General features: G+C 50.8%; 9 protein-coding genes across 9 annotated transcripts; 3 read left to right on the plus strand and 6 right to left on the minus strand.

The window, feature by feature from the left end:
• Positions 1 to 252: 252 nt before the first annotated feature.
• On the plus strand, positions 253 to 2,700 carry Asppvi_006428 (sterylglucosidase 1; the record flags this gene model as incomplete). The annotated part of the gene is made up of 4 exons (XM_043302331.1): positions 253 to 636; positions 696 to 1,627; positions 1,674 to 1,992; positions 2,059 to 2,700. 4 exons carry the CDS (start codon positions 253 to 255, stop codon positions 2,698 to 2,700), a joined length of 2,277 nt encoding a protein of 758 aa, XP_043158266.1.
• A 146-nt stretch (positions 2,701 to 2,846) lies between these two features.
• On the minus strand, positions 2,847 to 3,866 carry Asppvi_006429 (DUF1917 domain-containing protein; the record flags this gene model as incomplete). The annotated part of the gene is made up of 2 exons (XM_043302332.1): positions 2,847 to 3,733; positions 3,797 to 3,866. The coding sequence occupies 2 exons, from the start codon at positions 3,864 to 3,866 to the stop codon at positions 2,847 to 2,849; spliced, it is 957 nt and encodes a 318-aa protein (XP_043158267.1).
• A 1,074-nt stretch (positions 3,867 to 4,940) lies between these two features.
• Positions 4,941 to 9,002, plus strand: Asppvi_006430 (coatomer subunit alpha; the record flags this gene model as incomplete). Its single annotated transcript, XM_043302333.1, has 8 exons — positions 4,941 to 4,970; positions 5,048 to 5,097; positions 5,158 to 5,477; positions 5,531 to 5,866; positions 5,934 to 6,900; positions 6,957 to 7,552; positions 7,603 to 8,690; positions 8,751 to 9,002. 8 exons carry the CDS (start codon positions 4,941 to 4,943, stop codon positions 9,000 to 9,002), a joined length of 3,639 nt encoding a protein of 1,212 aa, XP_043158268.1.
• Positions 9,003 to 9,413: 411 nt separating this feature from the next.
• Positions 9,414 to 10,138, minus strand: Asppvi_006431 (flavin-linked sulfhydryl oxidase; the record flags this gene model as incomplete). Its single annotated transcript, XM_043302334.1, has 2 exons — positions 9,414 to 9,909; positions 9,966 to 10,138. 2 exons carry the CDS (start codon positions 10,136 to 10,138, stop codon positions 9,414 to 9,416), a joined length of 669 nt encoding a protein of 222 aa, XP_043158269.1.
• Positions 10,139 to 10,751: 613 nt separating this feature from the next.
• Positions 10,752 to 11,904, plus strand: Asppvi_006432 (putative transcriptional regulator; the record flags this gene model as incomplete). Its single annotated transcript, XM_043302335.1, has 2 exons — positions 10,752 to 11,012; positions 11,083 to 11,904. 2 exons carry the CDS (start codon positions 10,752 to 10,754, stop codon positions 11,902 to 11,904), a joined length of 1,083 nt encoding a protein of 360 aa, XP_043158270.1.
• A 522-nt stretch (positions 11,905 to 12,426) lies between these two features.
• Positions 12,427 to 14,114, minus strand: Asppvi_006433 (esterase-like/phytase family protein; the record flags this gene model as incomplete). Its single annotated transcript, XM_043302336.1, has 3 exons — positions 12,427 to 12,515; positions 12,576 to 13,759; positions 13,825 to 14,114. The coding sequence occupies 3 exons, from the start codon at positions 14,112 to 14,114 to the stop codon at positions 12,427 to 12,429; spliced, it is 1,563 nt and encodes a 520-aa protein (XP_043158271.1).
• A 920-nt stretch (positions 14,115 to 15,034) lies between these two features.
• Asppvi_006434 (uncharacterized protein) lies at positions 15,035 to 16,606 on the minus strand (the record flags this gene model as incomplete). The annotated part of the gene is made up of 5 exons (XM_043302337.1): positions 15,035 to 15,111; positions 15,159 to 15,376; positions 15,429 to 16,062; positions 16,115 to 16,240; positions 16,294 to 16,606. 5 exons carry the CDS (start codon positions 16,604 to 16,606, stop codon positions 15,035 to 15,037), a joined length of 1,368 nt encoding a protein of 455 aa, XP_043158272.1.
• Positions 16,607 to 16,929: 323 nt separating this feature from the next.
• Positions 16,930 to 17,553, minus strand: Asppvi_006435 (uncharacterized protein; the record flags this gene model as incomplete). Its single annotated transcript, XM_043302338.1, has 1 exon — positions 16,930 to 17,553. One exon carries the CDS (start codon positions 17,551 to 17,553, stop codon positions 16,930 to 16,932), a length of 624 nt encoding a protein of 207 aa, XP_043158273.1.
• An 854-nt stretch (positions 17,554 to 18,407) lies between these two features.
• Positions 18,408 to 19,822, minus strand: Asppvi_006436 (putative tubulin-specific chaperone c; the record flags this gene model as incomplete). Its single annotated transcript, XM_043302339.1, has 4 exons — positions 18,408 to 18,614; positions 18,670 to 19,401; positions 19,461 to 19,621; positions 19,696 to 19,822. 4 exons carry the CDS (start codon positions 19,820 to 19,822, stop codon positions 18,408 to 18,410), a joined length of 1,227 nt encoding a protein of 408 aa, XP_043158274.1.
• Between the last annotated feature and the right edge of the window lie 142 nt (positions 19,823 to 19,964).

Genomic DNA, 19,964 nt, shown 5'->3' on the forward strand with positions numbered 1-19,964 from the left:
GTTCAGCAAGCTATCAGAGGGTCAGTGCTCTCATTGATCATTCACTTGATCATGACCAACATTCTGCATGTTGTTGCTGACCTTCCTATGCATATAGTAGATTCTGCTCGATAAATTTTTTGGGGACTGCCCTACTAAGCATACTCGACTAGAGGACTACTCACCGTCGATTTGCTGCGGAGGTCGTCGGCCTATATTCTCCTCCCTTGTCTCCACCAGTCAGCATAGGAGACTTTCGACCACACAGTAACTATGGGTGTGCTGCGGCTTAGAGTTGACGGTCAGACGTTCAGAGACCCTGACAATCGTGAAATCACTTTGAGAGGCATCAATGTGGCTGGGGAGGCCAAATATCCCAAGAAACCCGATATCCCCTCTTACGTGTCAGATGGCTTCTTCGATGCCGATGACGTCTCATTCGTGGGTCGACCGTTCTCTCTTGACGATGCGCACACGCACTTCTCCAGGTTACGAAAATGGGGTTACAATACCATTAGATATGTTTTCACTTGGGAAGCCATCGAGCATGCGGGCCCAGGCAGATATGACGATGAATGGATCTCATTCACTATCGAGGTTCTTCGGATTGCAAAGCAGTATGGGTTTTACGTGTTCCTTGATCCGCATCAGGACGTTGTATGTTTTTGATAGAACCCAGTCCCAGAACAGAGCTCTGTGTAGCTGACAGCCTAAAGTGGTCAAGACTCTCGGGAGGTTCCGGTGCCCCAGCATGGACACTATACGCCGCAGGTTTCAACCCCAGAGGCTTCAAGAAGACCGAGGCAGCCCTCGTTCAAAACACATTCGATGATCCGGCCGAATTCCCGAAGATGATATGGAGCACTAACTACACGAGGCTTGTTTGTCAGACGATGTTCACGTTGTTCTATGGAGGCAGGGATTTTGCGCCGAAGGCCATCATAGATGGCATGAACATTCAAGACTATCTCCAGGGCCATTTCATTGCCGCGTGCAGATATTTTGCTCAGAAGATTCACGAGGCCGGCGACATCGAGGACGAAGTAGTCATTGGTTGGGAAAGCATGAATGAGCCTAATAGAGGGCTGATTGGGGTGCAAGATATATCTGTGATTCCACCCGAGCAGCAACTGCAGTTAGGAACGTCGCCTACTGCTTTTCAGGCCATGTTGACGGGCTCTGGGCGAGCATGCGAAGAGACTACCTGGGCTTTTGGCGGATTTGGTCCCTATCAGACCGGCAGGGAGCTCGTGGACCCCGAGGGCGAGACGGCATGGCTTCCGGCTGATTACGATGACAGCAAGTATGGCTGGGTCAGGGATCCTGGCTGGAAGCTTGGAGAATGTCTTTGGGCCCAACATGGCGTCTGGGATCCGTCCTCAGATCAACTCCAGCGAAAGGATTATTTCGCCAAAAAGCCTCAAACCGGTGAACCCTTGAACTATGACAAATTTACCAATACATATTTTATGGAGCATTACAGAGCTTATAGAGATGCTCTCAGGAGTGTCTGGCCGGAAGCCATCCTTTTCTGCCAACCCCCTGTCATGGAGGTGCCTCCCGATCTAAAGGGAACAGTTGATGACGACCCGAACATGGTTCATGCTGTGCATTATTACGACGGCGTTACTCTATTGACGAAGCATTGGTGAGTGAAACAGCCTGAGTCTGGCCTATTCTGCTAACTGCCCCAGGAATCGCCTTTACAACGTTGATGTCATAGGCGTCCTTCGTGGAAAATATCTCACACCAGCATTCGCCGTCAAAATTGGAGAGACAGCGATTCGAAATTGCCTGCGTGATCAGCTCAAGTTTCTAAGGGATGAGAGTTTGAGATATATGGGGACTCATCCTTTGATTTTCACGGAGATCGGCATTCCGTTCGATATGGACGACAGGCATGCATACAAGACAGGAGACTATAGCGGTCAAGTCAGTGCTATGGACGCGAACCATTTCGCAATCGAAGGCAGCACTGCCAACGGATTCACATTATGGTTATATACAACATCCGTAAGTATATCTATGCTACCTGGCGCCGAGAGTTTTCATAGGTCCAGCAACTGACGCACATTTGAGAATAATCATGAATGGGGTGACAACTGGAATGGGGAAGACTTGTCGATATACTCTCTTGACGATCTAGAACTGCCAAGTGGCAAGCTTCTCGCCTTTGAGAACGAAACCCAACGCGATCCTCAGTCTCCAGCATACTCTGAGAGCCAACGCAACACCGAGAGCTACCAAGTGGGTCCACGCGATTTGAAGCAGGCTCTTCAATCACCCTCTATATCATCTGAGATCTCTCAGTCATCCCAGGACAGACTAGGGTTCCGGGCTGCAGAGGCATGGGTTCGTCCGAGTCCAATTATAACAAACGGCCATATATTGCAATACGGTTTTGATCTCAAGAATTGCGTATTCAACATGAGACTACTTGGGGAAAAGAAAGGGCTGGGACAGGCCGCAACGGAGATATATCTCCCTGACTTCCACTTCCCAGGCACTCACACTGTGGTTTCTGTCAGCAGTGGAGAGTGGACGATTGACTATCCAGAGATACATTCCGTCAAATTTCAGCGCTTACGCTGGTGGCATACCAACGGTGATCACAACATAAAGATCCAGGGCGTCAAACGCAAGCCCGGCGACCGGACAGTCTCTGGAGAGGAGCTATCGTATCTTGAGCAATGCCAGAAAGGCGGATGCAGTATGATGTAGAGCTACTGGGTCTGACTTGAGGATACTTGCATCTGAGTTGAATTTCAAATGACTTAGATAGTTTTTGAATGGGATTTATTGACTTCTCTGATCATTTCCATAGGCATCATTATTCAACCTTAGCCTATATCTTCCCATTCGACTATTCACACCTTACCTGCCAACACATCCCGACTGGAGGCCATGCTCGCCTTGAGGCCGTATGGGTTATCGCTCATGATGCGCAGGTACGTGAATGCGTCACACTTGTAGTAGATAGGCCTTTCGTCTGGCTTCACAAGACCCAAATCTACCATCTGTTCAAGCACGCGTTTTACGTCTTGCCTATCCGCATAATCTCTCGTGTAGATTGCGATCAACCGCGGCCTCCCTAAGCCATCGTCCGTCGCAACCTTGGCCGCATCGCCCAATTGCCCAGACACAGTCCCAGTCACAACAGCCTCCCAATACCTATCCACACGATCGGCGGTTATAAACATCATCCATTTCCCAGACACGACACCTGTCTTTCGCGCCAGCGCGAAGATATCCTGTTCCAATGTCCGCCGCAACGGGTTCACCTTGCGCGTCAGCACTGCCTTGGATTTGGACCTCGAGCGATCATGCTCCGCTTCTAACTCTGCTTTCTGGTCCTCGAATCTGTGAAGTAGTTCGGTTCCCTCACGGACGAGTTTGGCGATAGCCTGCTCGTCTGGATCGGCTTTGCGGTGCGGATTCGTGACGTATATCCATGGCCCAACATCTTTCTCCTTTGTCGTAGATGGGGGCAGGCGCGCTAGGAAGTCGTGGAGGGGCTCTTCTGGGCCGCGCGCATTGCGGCGCAGTGTTGCGAGAGGGATCTCGGCGAGCACGTCTGTTACTAATGCCAATTCGCTTTTGGCTTGATCGCCATCGGAGGGTGTAGGAATGGGTTTGGGGGCTTGTAATTCATGCTGGATCGTAGATAGCAAATATGGGTGGATGTTTGTCCAGTACAGTACTGGGTCGTACGATTGGGCTAGCTCTTCCAAACGGGACTTTTCTGCGTCATCGCCTATTATTCTCAATAGTTAGAATATATGGACATTAAGACCAGGTCCAGGTAGACAGGCTGTACCGTAGAAACTGGACTCATCAGAAAATATCTCATCAAGGTCGTCATTCGTAGCCTGACGAGACTTTGACATTGCGTTACGTTTGATGCTGGGGTACCTTGGTTGGAATGATGAGTGCGATGGGTGCTGATAAGAGGACGTAGTCTTATCGGTTGGTGGAGTTGCGGTGCAGATGCCATCATACCACCACTATAAACGAGAAAGAGCAGGAAGAGGGAGATTTGAAATGCAGCCAAAGATTTTGTGCTAAATATCCTTGTTTGAACTCGCAATTGGACCAAACCTAGCCTTCAGCCCGCATGAAGTCAAGTACTTGGACAAAGGGTCTAATTGGTGCTCAACAGACTTGTCAAGTAGGATACGATCAATTGAGCTTGAGATTGACGAAAATGCATTTATTTGACTTTCTTCTCAAAAGACCAATATATTTTGCAAGTGTGATTGCTCAGTCAAGGTCTTGTATATTTCCGATCTGGGACATATCCACAGTACTGGGTGTTCATCACACCTCGGCCTACCTATAAAGTAAATAGCTCGATATTGCCAAATCAACTCATAGGATCGGTTCGAAAGCTTGATAACGAGCAGAGAAAAATGCGTTCTTCTAGCCATTGTTTGGTCCTACTTGTTAGTCCGAGGATCGCGAGTGGAAGTATATAATCTGTTCCAATGCACGGGTTGTGCCTTTCTCAGAGATCGAGTTTGAGTATTTTATTCGACAGAGTATGTCGTAGCCACACAACCCTTCTCAGGTACTCAATCATGAGTACCTTAGTCTTCAAACATTGTCAATCTTTACTCGAGGTCTCTAATTGTCAATTGGAAAAAGCATGAAGTTTATTACTGCAATACTCCCTACAGAGGCTCAAAATCGGTGTACCTGGCAGCTTCTCACCGCCGGGCCCATCATTGGACCGCGGGACTCGCTTATTGGCTCGCCGCCTGGAACACACCCGACCTCAATAAGTCCACGTTACCGCCATCGTTAGGTGTCCAGACTATCCGTCCCCATAGTCCAGACGTTCCTCGCTTTGCTCCTACCCATTCACCCTGTGGCAGTGGATGAGGTGATCACGTTTGTGATTTTCTTTATATCAGTGTGCGGAGCTTGCTACTGAATGGTGCGGCTCCGGCCAGCTTTCCAAGATGCAGTCCTCCCCAAACATGCTTACCAAGGTACGTTGCTCCCCCTCCGGTGCCCCCTATCCCCGCGCAAACCAAGTCACTCAACTAAACAATTGCTTAACGAATAGTTCGAGTCGAAGTCGTCTCGTGCGAAGGGAATTGCTTTTCATCCTAAACGGTCAGTCCTGGATGGGCTGCTTAACGCGTTGCAATCGAGAAACTGCTGACCCTGGAACAGACCATGGATCCTTGTTTCACTCCACTCGTCGACGATTCAATTATGGGATTATCGCATGGGAACTTTGATTGATCGCTTTGAAGAGCACGATGGACCTGTTCGCGGCATTGATTTCCACCCGACACAACCCCTCTTCGTCTCCGGAGGCGACGACTACAAGATTAAGGTCTGGAGTCTTCAGACCCGAAGATGTCTTTTCACCTTGAACGGGCATCTCGACTACGTGCGCACGGTATTCTTCCACCGCGAACTTCCTTGGATCCTCTCTGCCTCCGATGATCAAACAATAAGAATATGGAATTGGCAGAACAGATCGTTGAGTAAGTGGGCTCTGGCCACTTGTCCGGACAAGCGACGCTGACTTGAGTTTCAGTCTGCACAATGACGGGCCACAATCATTATGTGATGTGTGCACAGTTCCATCCGACAGAGGACCTAATCGCTTCCGCGTCGCTCGATCAGTCTGTTCGCATTTGGGATATTTCCGGGCTGCGGAAGAAGCATTCGGCACCGACATCCATGACATTCGAAGACCAGATGGCTCGAGCCAACCCCAGCCAGGCGGATATGTTTGGAAACACCGACGCTGTTGTGAAATTTGTCCTGGAGGGCCACGACCGAGGTGTGAACTGGGTGTCTTTCCACCCAACTCTGCCTCTGATCGTCTCCGCGGGAGACGATCGCCTGGTCAAGCTGTGGAGAATGAGTGGTACGTGCCAAAGATGCTGTTATTCTTGTTCAAATGATTTTTTGGATCTCCTGACACTACGCTGTAGACACGAAAGCCTGGGAAGTCGATACATGCAGGGGCCATTTCCAGAACGCCTCCGCTTGTCTATTCCACCCCCACCAGGATTTGATTCTCTCCGTCGGCGAAGACAAGACCATCCGAGTGTGGGACTTGAACAAGAGAACCTCGGTGCAGTCTTTCAAACGTGACGTGGATCGGTTCTGGGTCATCGCTGCCCACCCCGAAATCAACCTCTTTGCAGCTGGTCACGACACCGGTGTCATGGTATTCAAGCTGGAGAGAGAAAGACCCGCGTCTGCTGTTTACCAAAACMAATTGTTTTACATCACGAAGGAGAAGCATGTGAAATCATACGACTTTGCCAAGAATGTTGAGTCGCCGCCGATGCTTTCACTACGCAAGTTGGGATCACCGTGGGTGCCGCCAAGAACCCTTTCTTACAACCCCGCTGAGCGCGCCATTCTCGTCACATCTCCCACTGATGGTGGTGCGTACGAGTTGATCCACCTTCCGAGGGATGCAACTGGCGCTGTCGAGCCGACGGACGTCAAGCGTGGCCAAGCTTCTTCCGCCGTCTTCGTCGCCCGTAATCGATTTGCTGTCTTCAGCCAGGCCAATCAACAGGTGGACATCAAGGATCTAAGCAACTCTACCACAAAAACTATTAAGCCGCCTTCTGGAACAACTGATATTTACTTTGGTGGAACCGGAGCTTTACTCTTCATTACACCCACCTCCGTGGTTCTCTTTGACATCCAACAGAAGAAGCAGCTGGCAGAGCTTGCAGTGAGCGGTGTCAAGTACGTTGTTTGGTCAAATGATGGACTCTATGCTGCTTTGCTCAGCAAGCACAATGTTACCATTGTTACCAAGTCCCTCGAGCAAGTGAGCAGCCTGCACGAGACCATTCGCATCAAGAGCGCGGCGTGGGATGACGCAGGCGTCCTTCTTTACTCGACCTTGAACCACGTGAAGTACTCTCTTCTAAACGGGTATGTGTACAGATTTCCCCCTTCATTAGCTGATGCCGATGCTAACAACCTCGTAGGGACAACGGCATAATCCGCACTTTGGACCACACCGTGTACCTCGTCAAGGTGAAGGGCAGAAGCGTTTACTGTCTGGATCGTAATGCCAAGCCTAGGGTTCTCGAAATTGACCCTACCGAGTACCGCTTCAAGCTCGCCCTGGTTAAGCGCAACTACGACGAGATGCTGCAGATTATCAAGACCTCCAGCTTGGTCGGGCAAAGTATCATTTCGTATCTGCAAAAGAAGGGCTACCCTGAGATTGCCCTGCAGTTCGTGCAGGACCCTCAGACTCGTTTTGAGCTTGCTCTCGAGTGTGGTAACCTGGAAGTTGCCATCGAGATGGCGCGCGAGCTGGACCGCCCGAAGTTGTGGAGCAGACTGGGAATGGAAGCTCTGGCTCACGGCAACCACCAAACTGTGGAGATGACGTATCAGAAGCAGAGGAACTTCGACAAGCTTTCCTTCCTTTACTTGTCCACCGGTGATTCTGAAAAATTGGCCAGGATGGCCAAGATTGCAGAGCATCGCGGGGACTTCACATCTCGGTTCCAGAATGCTATCTACCGTGGCGATGTTGAAGACAGAATTCAGATGTTCAAGGAAGTCGATTTGTGTAAGTGATTTTGTGACCAGCGTGACTATACTCAGCTAACTCTCAAGCAGACCCTCTGGCCTATCTTACCGCCAAGTCTCACGGCTTGACTGAAGAGGCTGAGTCCATTCTCGAAGCCTGCGGGTTGACCGAAGACCAGATCACGCTTCCCACAACCGAGGAGCCTCTGCGGGTGCCTCAGCCCATTGTCCCTACTTTCAAGTCGAATTGGCCTGTTAAGGCTGCAGCTCATTCGTCGTTTGAGAAGGCGTTGCTTGGAGAAGTGGGTGTGGAAGATGAGGAGGCTGCCGCCCTTGGCCTCGAGCCCGAGGAAGAAGGCGAGGAGGCCGTTCTGGCCCGTGAGACTCTTGAGGATGAAGAAGAAGACGTTGCCGGCTGGGACATGGGTGAAGAGATCAACGTGGAGGAGGATGTCGACTTCGTCAACGTCGACAGCGCAGAGGCTGGCGCAGGCAGCGCTGAGGCCGACCTTTGGGCTCGCAACTCTCCCCTGGCGGCTGACCATGTCGCTGCTGGTTCTTTCGATACGGCCATGCAGCTTCTCAATCGGCAAGTTGGCGCTGTCAACTTTGCTCCTCTCAAGGGCCGCTTCCTCGAAGTATATAAGGCGTCCAGGACCTACCTGCCCGCTACCGCCGGGCTTCCTCCTTTGGTTAACTATGTGCGACGCACCGTTGAGGAGACTGACAGCCGCAAAGTCCTGCCCATCATTCCCAAGGATCTAGAGACGATTGCCAACGTCGACCTCCAGGAGGGTTACGCTGCAATGAGGGCGAACAAACTGGAGGATGGGGTGAAGATTTTCAAGGGAATTTTGCATTCTGTTCTTGTCAACACCGTGTCTTCCGAAGCCGAAGTTGAGCAGGCGAAGAAGATCATCGAAACCGCTCGGGAATACATTCTTGCCATGTCTATCGAACTTGAGCGCCGCTCCCTGTCAACGGATACCCCGGAGAACCTCAAGAGGAGTCTCGAGCTCTCTGCCTACTTTACCATTCCCAAGCTGGAGGTCGCTCATCGTCAGCTTGCACTGATGGCTGCAATGAAGTTTGCCTTTGCCAACAAGAACTACTCGTCCGCCCTGAGCTTTGCTAACCGTATGTTGGCCAACGGAGGCTCGGCTAAGCTTCTTGATCAGGTAAGCCATTTGGTTTTTCGCAGATCGCTGTGTTCTATACAATACTAATCCAATCTCTAGGCCAAGAAGATCAAGGCGCAGTGCGAGCGCAGCCCGCAAGACAAGATCGATATCGAGTTCGACCAGTTCGCCGAATTTGACATCTGCGCCGCCTCATTCACTCCCATCTACGGGGGTTCTCCTAGCGTGTCGGATCCTTTCACCGGTGCCAAGTATCATGAACAGTACAAGGGTACCGTGTGTCGGATATCTGAAGTGACGGAGATTGGAGCACCAGCTAGCGGGCTACGTCTGTTCGTTCCCGGTCAGTAGTAAACATAATGTATTGATGGGCTTTTCGCAATTGTATTATCTCCCTGCTTGTGAAGATTTCATCCCATAAAATATATTCTCCATAGTCGGGAAGAGGTTTGTGGCGGGGGCGTCAAGGAACGAGGACGCCTTTGCATTTTAGATGTGTGGTCCCGTTGTGCCTTTTTCATTCAGCGACTTCCTATTTATTTTCCAACTTTGCAATATCTTTGAATCGAGATGATACAGACTTAACTGCTTTGCGCGATGTTGATAGAGGAACGTGTGTCTGTTCGCTCAAACGAGCTGGTCTTCCCCCTGCTCGAACGTTGAGTAGAGATATGTTTAAGTGAGTCGAGTCGTCTATAAGTACAATATGCCAAAATATACAGTCAAGAAATATATCCATCTATTGCGTCCATAAGGAGTCTATCAGTCGCATCTCCCATCCTTCCAACCAGTCCTCCACCTCTCCTCCCAGAACCGACAGTCAAACTCCTTCTTCCCCAGCTTCCGATTCACCTCATTATGCGCCTCGCACATCCACGTCCCGAAGTCCGCTCGTCCAGATAACCGCGGCGCATTTCGACCGCTGGGCTCCGCCATCCACGTCCGGAAGTCCTCCGCACACACCCAGCAGGGATACAGTCGCGAGAAAAGGCCCAGGAACGACCGCATCTCACTCTGCTGCTCTGGCGAGGCCTTGGCGGGGTATGCGGCTGTCAGGGAGTGCAGGAACGTCCAGGTGGAGCGGCCCAGTTCCTCGACGTCTGGAGGGCATTCGGTTTGCATTGGTGAAGGGGCAGGAGCGGATGTGGAGGGTGTTGTTGCTGGTGCGGTTGCCGTTGGAACGGTCCCAGCTGCGGTTTGGCTTTTGGCTTGTTTTGTCAATGCGCGCCATGATGCGGCGGAGGTGCAGAGGCGGCAGCTGTTTTGGATTGTTAGATTTCCTGGCGGGGGCTGTAGGGCGTAGGGGCAACGTACGGTTTCCCATCCTTGTCTAGGATTACCCCGTTGGGCAATTTGGTCATGCCCACGGGCACATCGTCGTCTTTGGAGGCTGTGGAGGAACTTGCGGCGGCGGGGATTTGGTGGGGGAAGAGCGTCTTGGGGAGTTTCGGTTTTGTTTCTGATTCCTGTGGGCGAGGATCTGCCATGATGACAAGCGTATACTGCTGTCTAAGTCGGTTGAGGGGAGATATATGGTATGGTCTCGGTGCTGCACTGGAGAATGCGGAGGATGGCGGAGCAGAAGATTGATACCTCGATTGAGATGCTACTCTCCAGGCAGCCTGCTGACGAAACTATGGACAGGAGGTGAACCCTCAAAGAAAAGAAGGGAGATATCTGCAGATTAGCGTTAAAGCAAAGGCGAAAAACAATGATAGAAGAAAGCAGCTGGATGGAAGCTCGGATTTCTATATCGGCTTTGTCAGCACAGTTGCGCCGATAGTCTAATCTAGATAGAGCTCGGCGCGACGATAACATCCAGTAGGATACTCTGACGTATATACACCAGTGCTCGATTAGTGCTGCGCATATGATTCTTGATGTTTAGGTGCGCTCAAAGCTTTCAGCACCATTGAATTAATCTGGCCCCCCAGGAATTCATCCTTATACATCCGTACTGGTTCGCGCTGCCGACTCATCTTCATCGTCGCGTCGGAATCGCGCCACACCGCTGGCTGCTATCCGCTATCATCTGTTCCGGTGAACTTGTGAGGACTCTTGAAAACAAAAGTAAAAGGGACTCGGCGAAAGACAGACAGAATGGCATCTCGATATGCTGTGCCCGAGTCTGACGACGATTCCGACTCAAATCAACTGGCGACATCCAAACCTTCCGATGAAGCTCTCGAAAAAGCGCTACGCGACGCGGTCGCCAAGATCTACCAGTCGGGAAAACTGGAGGAATTGACTGTCAAGAGAGTGCGATTGGCGGCAGAGAGGGCACTTGGATTAGAGGAAGGGTTCTTCAAGGGGGATAGCGCGTGGAAATCGAAGAGTGATCAGACCATCAAGGACGAAGTGGTATGTCATTGTTATCCTGCCTGACTGTCCTAGAGGGCCAGTGCTCATGCAAGCGACTTACACTTTGCAGGAGGTGCAAGACAGGCTCGCGCAAGAACCGGCACAGAAGGAAGAAGAGGAAGAAGGAGTAAAAGAGGACGAAGAAGAAGAGAATATTCCCTTGTCTCCCAAAAAGACCGCGAAACCTACCAAACGCGCAAAACCTACAAGTACATCTACGTCGAGAAAACGCAGAAAGACAGAGACCCCAGAGCCCAAGGTCTCAGATGACGAGGAAACCGGTGCGCCCAGCGACAGCGAGGACGAAGTCAAGAACCTTCCCGGAAGACAGTCAAAAACCAAATCAGAACGCGCGTCAGCCGAGTCTGATGCAGCGGAAGAAGCTGCAAATACTGAGAAGGTCGATTCGGAAAGTGAAATGTCGGTTGTTCTCGATGAGGAACCCAAACCCAGCCGCAAACGAGGGAGAAGCTCAGAGAGCACGTCGGCGAAAGGGAAAAAGAAGGTGGCCCCCGCCAAATCAAAGGACGCTGGCCTTGATCCCAATGAAGCCGAAATCAAGCGGTTGCAAGGATGGCTGGTCAAATGTGGTATTCGCAAGGTGTGGTCTCGAGAGCTGGCTCCGTATGACACACCGAAAGCGAAGATTAAGCATCTTAAGGACATGTTGAAGGATGCGGGAATGGACGGGCGCTACTCACTAGAGAAGGCTAAACAAATCAAAGAGAAACGAGAGTTGGAAGCCGACCTCGCCATGATCAAAGAGGGTGAAAAGCACTGGGGCCGGGGGAGTGTGGAGGAGGAAAGTGACAGCAATCGACCTCAACGGAGACTCAATCGCAGTCGACAGACTCTGGCCTTCTTAGAAAGCGAAGGGGAAGAGACCGATTGATGGGTCTGAGTGAAGTAACGATAATGACGTCTAGCTACGTTTTATATCCCCTAATAATGAGATGTAGGGAAGCATGTACTGTGCTGGTCGTGTGCACTGAATTGGGCGCAAAATCTTATACATGTGGCTAATCAGAAAGGATCTAAATATACATATGACTGACATGATCAGACCACTGAGTGCAAGGAAGTCATGGTGGTGAAGGCTATCCCAGAGTCTATTTGTTTGTCTTGACTCTTCTGTGGCACATCATGCATGTCGAACTTCCTGAGATTGAGCGTTTGCCTTGAATATCTGTTCTATCGATATTTGAGGCGCTTTCTAATGCAGAAAGCCGATATGAATGTTCAATGCGTTGCCAGCTACCTACTTCTTCAATCTTGCCAACAGCTGTTGACTGCTTCAATCGTAGAAACATGCATATTGATTTTTATGTTTCGGCCAAGCACGATGTCTTCTATCAATAATTAACAGGTTGGATAACAAATTCATTAATATTTCTATTAGGAAGCGCATCCACAGCTAAAACCTCACTCTGAAAATCAGAGCCTGGTTGTCGAGGTTGTAGCCAGATTCATCGGCGTACTTGAATCGGCCAAAATTCATGCGTCCTGTACGAGTGGTGGTCAGCATACTGGTGATGGAGGAGGCGAAACGTCTATGAAGCCTACCATCTTGTGTGATAAAGTCATTATCACTGAAGCTGAAGAGGAAATACTCCCTCGTCTTCTTGGAATGCTTATCCTTGTGCTCGCGCGGGTCAACGGGAACAAGAGCCAGACTCTCCCACTTCTCATTCAAAAGACCAGCGTCTTGCGCGCCGCCGTTGTGAAGGCCGAATTTGGCTAGTTCTGAATTCACATTGAAGTCCAGGAAAGGGCAGTACTCCGCCGGGGTGATGCCCGAGTCTAAGACACCCTTCGAGCTGGCGATGGATCCGTCCGCGGCGTCGTATGTACCCTTCAGATCAGTCGTAGACTCGGAAATGGAGACGACATCCGCATGCCGGTAGACGGAGAGTGACTCGGACTGCCCGTGGCCGAAGCCGGAATCGCGCGAGAGAACAAGGAAATCGCCGGTGGGAAGCTGGTGGATCTCCGACTGTGAGGCCACCTTTGCCGCGTCCGATGGATCCTTTTCCGTATAATCATTGTACTTGGGCAGGAGGACGGGGTACTCGTGCTTGTATTTCGGTGTGCCCGAGGAGATGTCATACTCCAGCAGCCGCGCGGGCTGGCGGTTCTTCTTTTTCGGGCCGCCTTCCTGGTTCAGCGCAGACTGGATCATGGTGTACAGCGTCTTGCCGTCCGGGGAAATAGTAAGAGCTTCAAAGCCCTGGTTATTGTTGCGGCCTGTCTTGGGATCCTCTGGGACAGGCATTTGGTTGGGAGCATAGAGGGGTGGACTGGCGGCACTGAAGCTGATGGTTCCGTTGCGACGGGGGATATAGGCCTGAGGCGGTTGCAGGGCTAGCACCATCTTGCCGTTCTTGTTGAATTTATAGACGTAGGGACCGTACTCGTCAGAGATCCAGAAGAAGCCGTCCTTGTCAAGGACCAGGCCCTCGGCGTCGATGGTGATCCTCTTTCCTCCCTTGCCTGCGCCGCCGAAGCCATCGCCGATGTATGTGGCTGCAGGGAGAGGGGGGAAGCCGCGGTACGAGGCATAGCCCGTGGCATCTGCATCAAGACCTGTGGTGGGCTCTCCATCGGGACCGGTCAGAAGAATGGTGTCGAGGTACTTTAGCTGCAGGTTCGGCTGCGATGGATTCTCAGCAGATGCACCTGGTGCCAGCTTGAACGAGACGGCCAGCTTGTGAATACGCGACTGGATATTGAGCGTTCCGTTGGTATTCCTACAATCGAAGTGGATCAGGCTTCAATTCAAGGCTTAAATGGCCATGGTAGAAGCGTAACTTACCAGCCACGATCAGGCAAGCAGTAGATGATGCCAGAGTACGAGTCACGGCCCGTCTTGCGCCAGGAGTCTTGATCGATAGCAATGGCGCTGCCAATGCCTCCTAACGTGTCACCATACTTATCAACTGCATTGGAGGGAATGAATCCGTATCCCGCAAGCCCACTATACTCGTAGCTTGTGCCGCCACATGTTGTCTGATTCACGGCACTGGACGAATTGTGCCGAGTAAGGGCGCCAGCTGTGGCGGCAGCTGTCAATGGCAGCGCACTCACCAATGAATGCAATCTCATGATGCCGTCTGCAACTTAAGATAACCTCTGACATGCTCGACTGGGGAGGAGAAAGCAGGCGACTTTGTACTCCTCATGGCTGACCTTGGCACGTTAGGAGCGTCCCAATCATGGCAGACGCTGCAGAAGGTGCCTTGCATTATGTATCGCTATCGAATGAACAACGAACATCCTGGTGGAATCGCTTAGCGGCGTGTAGCTAGACATCCGGTCCTCGTGGTGTTAGCAGGTAAATGACTCGCGGGAAGATTGAGATCCTGGCAGCTTGCGTTGAGCGTGGTGGAGATCGTCAATCCCATTCGCTCTGTGATACGAGAAGAAAGCCCGATCATCTTGGCTGCAGGAAACCCGAACCCAACCGGCATTAGCTAGATAATAGTCCTTCTAAGGAACGAGTAGATATCAGTGTAATTTCCGGGAACGGATTTCTGGATTGGATTTTCCCTCCGTCTAGATGCTCCTTAACGTCCCTGGTATAGACCACATGCGATATATTACTTTCGAGGGGCCCATTTAATCATTGTAGTGTAGGGCGCCTCCTCGCACAGCGGCTCCAGGTTTGGGCTCTTGTGCTAGTAATTCTGTTTGTTCAATACACCGCATAAGAACCACTAGACAATGGAGATAGCTCAAGTTTCGTACAGTGAGCAGCGCCGATCTGACGCCGCGTAAATCGTACTGTTGGCGTTTCGGGAGGCGTACGTAGAGCCGTTCGATGGCCATCTTCTGCAGCTCATGCTTAGATCAGTTGATGGAAGCTCATTTCCCCCATTGAACACCTTCAGAGCAGGACTATCATTGAACTAAACAAATGACATCAAGTTCAGCATTACTACATTGAACGTTTCTCGTCTTTTATGTCCGGAATCATAATCCGAAGCTTCCTCTCGAAGCACCTATTGTACACCAGTTGCCGGGTCCTACTCGTTCCAGGTGGTTGGCACCTTGGGATAGTTCTTCGCATCCAGTCCTAGGTCTTCATAAACAGTTTCGTCACCTATGGGGGGTTAGCGACTCAGCGAAGCAGAGCATGGAAGAACTTACCTTTCAGAGATTCGATTCTCTCCTCGTTTTCTTGCTCCAGCTTTTCCAACTCCTCGCCTGGCTGCTCTTCATGCGTCTCCTTCTTACCAGGCTCTGCAGTCGCTGCCTTTCCGAGGTCGTCGGTTGCCTCCCCGATCATGAGGAACTGTGCGTTGGGATAGTCGATGAACTCAGGCTCCAAGGGGACCCATCTATAATCTCCGAACTTTTGGCGGACGCTACGATGAAGGAGTCAGTTTCCATGCTATCATCACACGATCATCGACTTACCTTTCCGGATACTCCGGGTCTTTGGGAAGCTGGGCGAAGGACGGGCCAGGATATTTGGGGTTCTTCGACTGAAGAATCCAACTGCCCTGGCTATGGAGACCAAAGTCCTCCTGAATCGAGCCCAGTTCTTGCGGAATAGTCAGAATATAGGCCAGGTGAGAGGCACGCTTTCCAGAGGTTATGGCGTAGACTCCTTCCGCATATGGTCGCGCTTCTTGAACGGCACGTTCTCCTCGAGTCGACGTTTCATATTTCTCGCCCACCATAAAGCTATCGTGGAGATCTTTCATGGATATTCCGGCCTTCTCCACGAATCCCATGTCTCTCTCTCTGCCCGAGGTAGGGAACTTCTTCTTTGGCAGAATCATCAAGCGACAGCGTGCGTCGGCTGCAACCGTGCCTTGTTTGGCGTCCAACACTGCACCCAGAGGGGTCGGACGTAGAACAAAGAAGCTTCGGGCAACATCCTTGACGCTGTGTGGATCCTCAACATTGACTCGAGGGCGGAAGAAGAAGTATATGATTCCCTTTTCGAGAATGTTGGAAGGTACAATGTCTTCACGTTCTTGCGACTTCCTGATTCTTGCCTCAACTCCTTCCTTTGCCGGCGCTTCAGCAGGCTTTTCTTCTGGTTCTGTATGTAGTTACTGTTAGCGTTGGCCAAATATCTCCGCAGAATTTATTACCCTTGGCGCCTTTCTCTTCACTCTCTTTCTCGCCTTCACGAGGTTCTGGGGCAGCCTCTTCCTTCGCACCTTCTTTGGGCTCTTGTTCTGGCTTCTCTGCTCGCTCTTCGGGCTGTTCACTGAGCTCTGATCACTGTCAGTTTGACGCGGCGTAAGAAATTCCATCAATGCGGTCATACGTCTTATGGCTTTTCCCTGTTCCTCTTTTTCGTCCTTTTCACCAGGTCCGGGAACCGCTTCCTCCTTCACCTGCTCTTTCAGTTCTGGCCGGTCCTTCTCTTCGCGCTTTTGCTGCTCCTGCTCCTGCTCCTTCTCTTCTTTCTTATGACCTGGCTCTCGATCGACCTTCTTTCCCCTCTTTGGTTCTGGTCCCTTTTCGGTGGCTTCCTTGCGCTTTGCACCGGCTGTCTTCTTTGGCTTGATTTCGCTGGTGCTTGTGATGGCCTCCTTCGCTTTCTGAGCGGCCTGGCGCGACGAGGTTCTAGTGGCCATTGTGGGAGAATTGTGTTTGCTCACGATGGAGAATCAGGCCAATTGCGCGGATCTGAGATGTCACGATTAATGCGACAAATTTGCGAGCCAGCAAAATATACGACAAGCAGAGAAAATGTGAGAGCGACCACGACATCAGTCGCCCCCAGTCGGAGTGAGTGACCGCAATGAGAACCGCCTGACGTCATAGAATGTTCCTCCACCCCTTCCGGATTAGGGTGCGATTAGAATGGTGTATCATCACGTGATTCTTGGAACGACTCGATGACCAGCATCACGCCGATTCAAGGCATATTAGAAATAGTATGGCTTTTATATGTAAATCAATCTATGTCCATTTCATCACTAGTGTTAGGTTTATTGCTCGGGCTTCCCCCGCTTGTATCCGTTGATTGAGGACTCAGACTAAGGCTTGCAGGGGAATCGGTTTCAGTCGAGCTGCGTGGTGAGAGAGGAGTTCTTCGGTCTTCTTTGGGGCGCATGCTTCGTCGTCGTAATCTCTTTGGACTCGCACTAGGTCCTTCGTACTGGATATCGGGAGCTGGTTCGTAGACTTGTCGTCGACCAGGCGCGGAAGTTCCCGCCGCGAAGGTGGGTGTTTTCCTCTTCCTTCCTCTCTTGTGGCTTGGACGGTACCGCAAGTCAGGCTGATCTGAGTCACAGCGCAGATCTTGCATTGAATCCACCAATTCCCCTTGCCACGATTCGGTATCATTTGAAGCGGGCGAAATGGCCAATCTAGGGACGACCCTAGAAGCTTCATCCTCTGGTTCCTCAATAGCGTACGGTTTCACCACCTCAATATCGCCATCATATCCAGAATCGCGAGAAGAGATATCTTCGACATACTCATCTTCCGAAGCTGCAGAGTTGCTTGGTTTGGTAGTCGAGCTTGAATGGCTGAATTCTTCATAACTCTCCGGACTTCTTTGTTCGTTGGCAGGCATTTTGAATTAAGCCGACCCTATGACGAGGATGTCGCGGATGGAGAGTGTCTGTCCTTCTCATCGCCCAACATAAAGACATCGATATTAATCTTTAAACCACAATCCATAGAATTCCAGGCGGAAATGAGCAGAGTACGGGTTAATTAGAACCCTTAGAGAATGATCGTGACATGATTGCGGTCGTGAGATACCCGAGAGCTTCGACCAGTTGTTGATAGTAGCTAAGTAGCCCAACTTGAATTGCGGAGCGAAACTCCACTCTACATCGAATTCCACTTTTCACTCCTGGCGCTGATTGGCTGGCAGCGGACAGCAATTTATACCTATCTTATAGCTGACATATTTCCTTTGCCTTGAAAACCAGGCCCCAAATGCCATTCTCTTCCAGTCACCGATTAGTAGGGAATAATAGCTATGCATGAGTAGCTATTTATAAGCTTTAAGCTAAATCATACGGTTATATACAGCCCGCAAAGTGGTAACCAAAGTGATAAAGTACATTCAAAGGGTCCTTGCTTTGCAAAGGCACAATCCGCATTCTGTACGCCATGATGTGCCCGAGGATGTTACTAATTTAGAGTAACAAGCAGATTTGACGAGAGTTGCACAGAGTGATTCATCAAAACGGATTGCTAACTGCGAGTCACATATACTACTCAAAGTAAATAACGCCTATTCTCCATTGCGAAGTATGTCAAAAACTTGAAAGCACCATAGTCATTGATAACCACCGAAGCACCCAAGGCACGGCTCCGAAGCAGAACTGGGCTGAGGGACAATTCAACAATGGCGATTCCTCTCCAGGAAATGCTTTGCATGGCTTGGTTAACCGTGCATCATAGAGGAAAATAAATTTAATCTTTGACAATGTTGATCGCGCGTAGTATGTCTTCGAGTGACCATCCAGGGCCACCGGGCACAATCTCAGCCCACACTTCTTCAGGAATCGACTCCTCAGGACTTAGCAAGCTCCAGTTCGGGCTTGGTTCCGGCTTGATCCATTTGAAGTCCTCAACTTGGCTCCAGCGGTCTTCGTTATCGGGACGATCGTGGTCCAGGGCCTGTGTACATGAGTATGTGCATTGGAATGGTCTTCGCAAGAGAGTGATCACTTACGTATGCTCTGGGGATTCTGCCAAACCGAATGTTGGTGCAATCTTCAATGATTGGGTTGCTGGAGCTGCTCAGGTACACGTCCACGCTAGTACAGTTGTGCATGCGGAATTGGCGACACGACACCACTATCACGCTATTTTTAACATCGGTTATATGTGCTGGCCCGTCAATTTGGCCACAAATCAATAAGCTCTCGTCGACATCCTTGACAGTGAGACTGGCATATGGCTTGCCGTTTGCAGTCGGTATGGACATATCAACGATGCAATGGTTCAAAGACGTGATAGATGCAGGTACAGCCGCTGTCGAGCCTGATGCAGGAAGCATAATATGGAGACCATAATGATCGTTTACGGAGACAGAAGACACAGCAGTGGCCGCGAAGGCCTTACCCTTATGGGAGTCTCCTTTGGATTTCGATTGAATTTCACTAATACCAGTGGGAAAGCCCGGAACCGACGTCGGTGCGACTTCTGGCCGGTGGGGCTGAAGGAAATCTGGTTCGTACAAAGGTGTCGACGGGTAATTCGGCGTCTGGCCAGCGGAGGAATTGACCGAAGATTCTCCTGGGGAGCGGTAGCCGGGTAGACCCCCGTGGCCTTGGGCAACTAGTTCGGCCGCATCTGATAGCGAGACAGCGGACGCATTCTTCTTTGTCTTGAAGGTAAATTTGGGACGTGGCTCAAACGCAGAGCGTGTCTCGGCAAGCTTGTCCTGAAGTGCTTTGATGGCCTGACAAGACAACACCATCAACCAGGTACACACCAAGGCTATGACTGTCATTAACCTACCTCTGCATACACACGTTGATCATAGGTCGGGATATAGCTTGCTGCATCCTTGACCTCATTAGACAGTCTTGCAATTCCAGCCAGGCAATGGTCGGTTGCATCCGTCCGTTCCCCTCCTATGAGGGACGTGTCCGCCAGACGGTCCATCTCTTCTTGAAGAGCTACAGGGGGGTACATCGACGTCAGATGATTCTGGTACCAAACACAAAACGACAAAGTACCACAAGAGACATACCGGTAATCTCATGTTGGAAGTAACGGAAGAATCGTTCCTTTAGCGGGATCTCAGATTTCAGCACGGTCTGATTCTCGGCCTGCGACGGCCGGCGCGATGGATCGAACTGGAAAGCAGGCTGCGACATTGTTGATAGAGTGAACAAAAAACAATTGAGAGCAAGAGTGATGTGGAGAAGATATCATGTGTCGTCGGCTTCTCGGGAATCTAAGGTTGTGTGCGAGTGCTCGCGGATGGATGTATTAATGACGTCGACGCCGAGATCCCAA

The sequence above is a fragment of the Aspergillus pseudoviridinutans genome, assembly GCF_018340605.1.
Source record: "Aspergillus pseudoviridinutans IFM 55266 DNA, scaffold_4, whole genome shotgun sequence".
Lineage (NCBI taxonomy): Eukaryota > Fungi > Ascomycota > Eurotiomycetes > Eurotiales > Aspergillaceae > Aspergillus > Aspergillus pseudoviridinutans.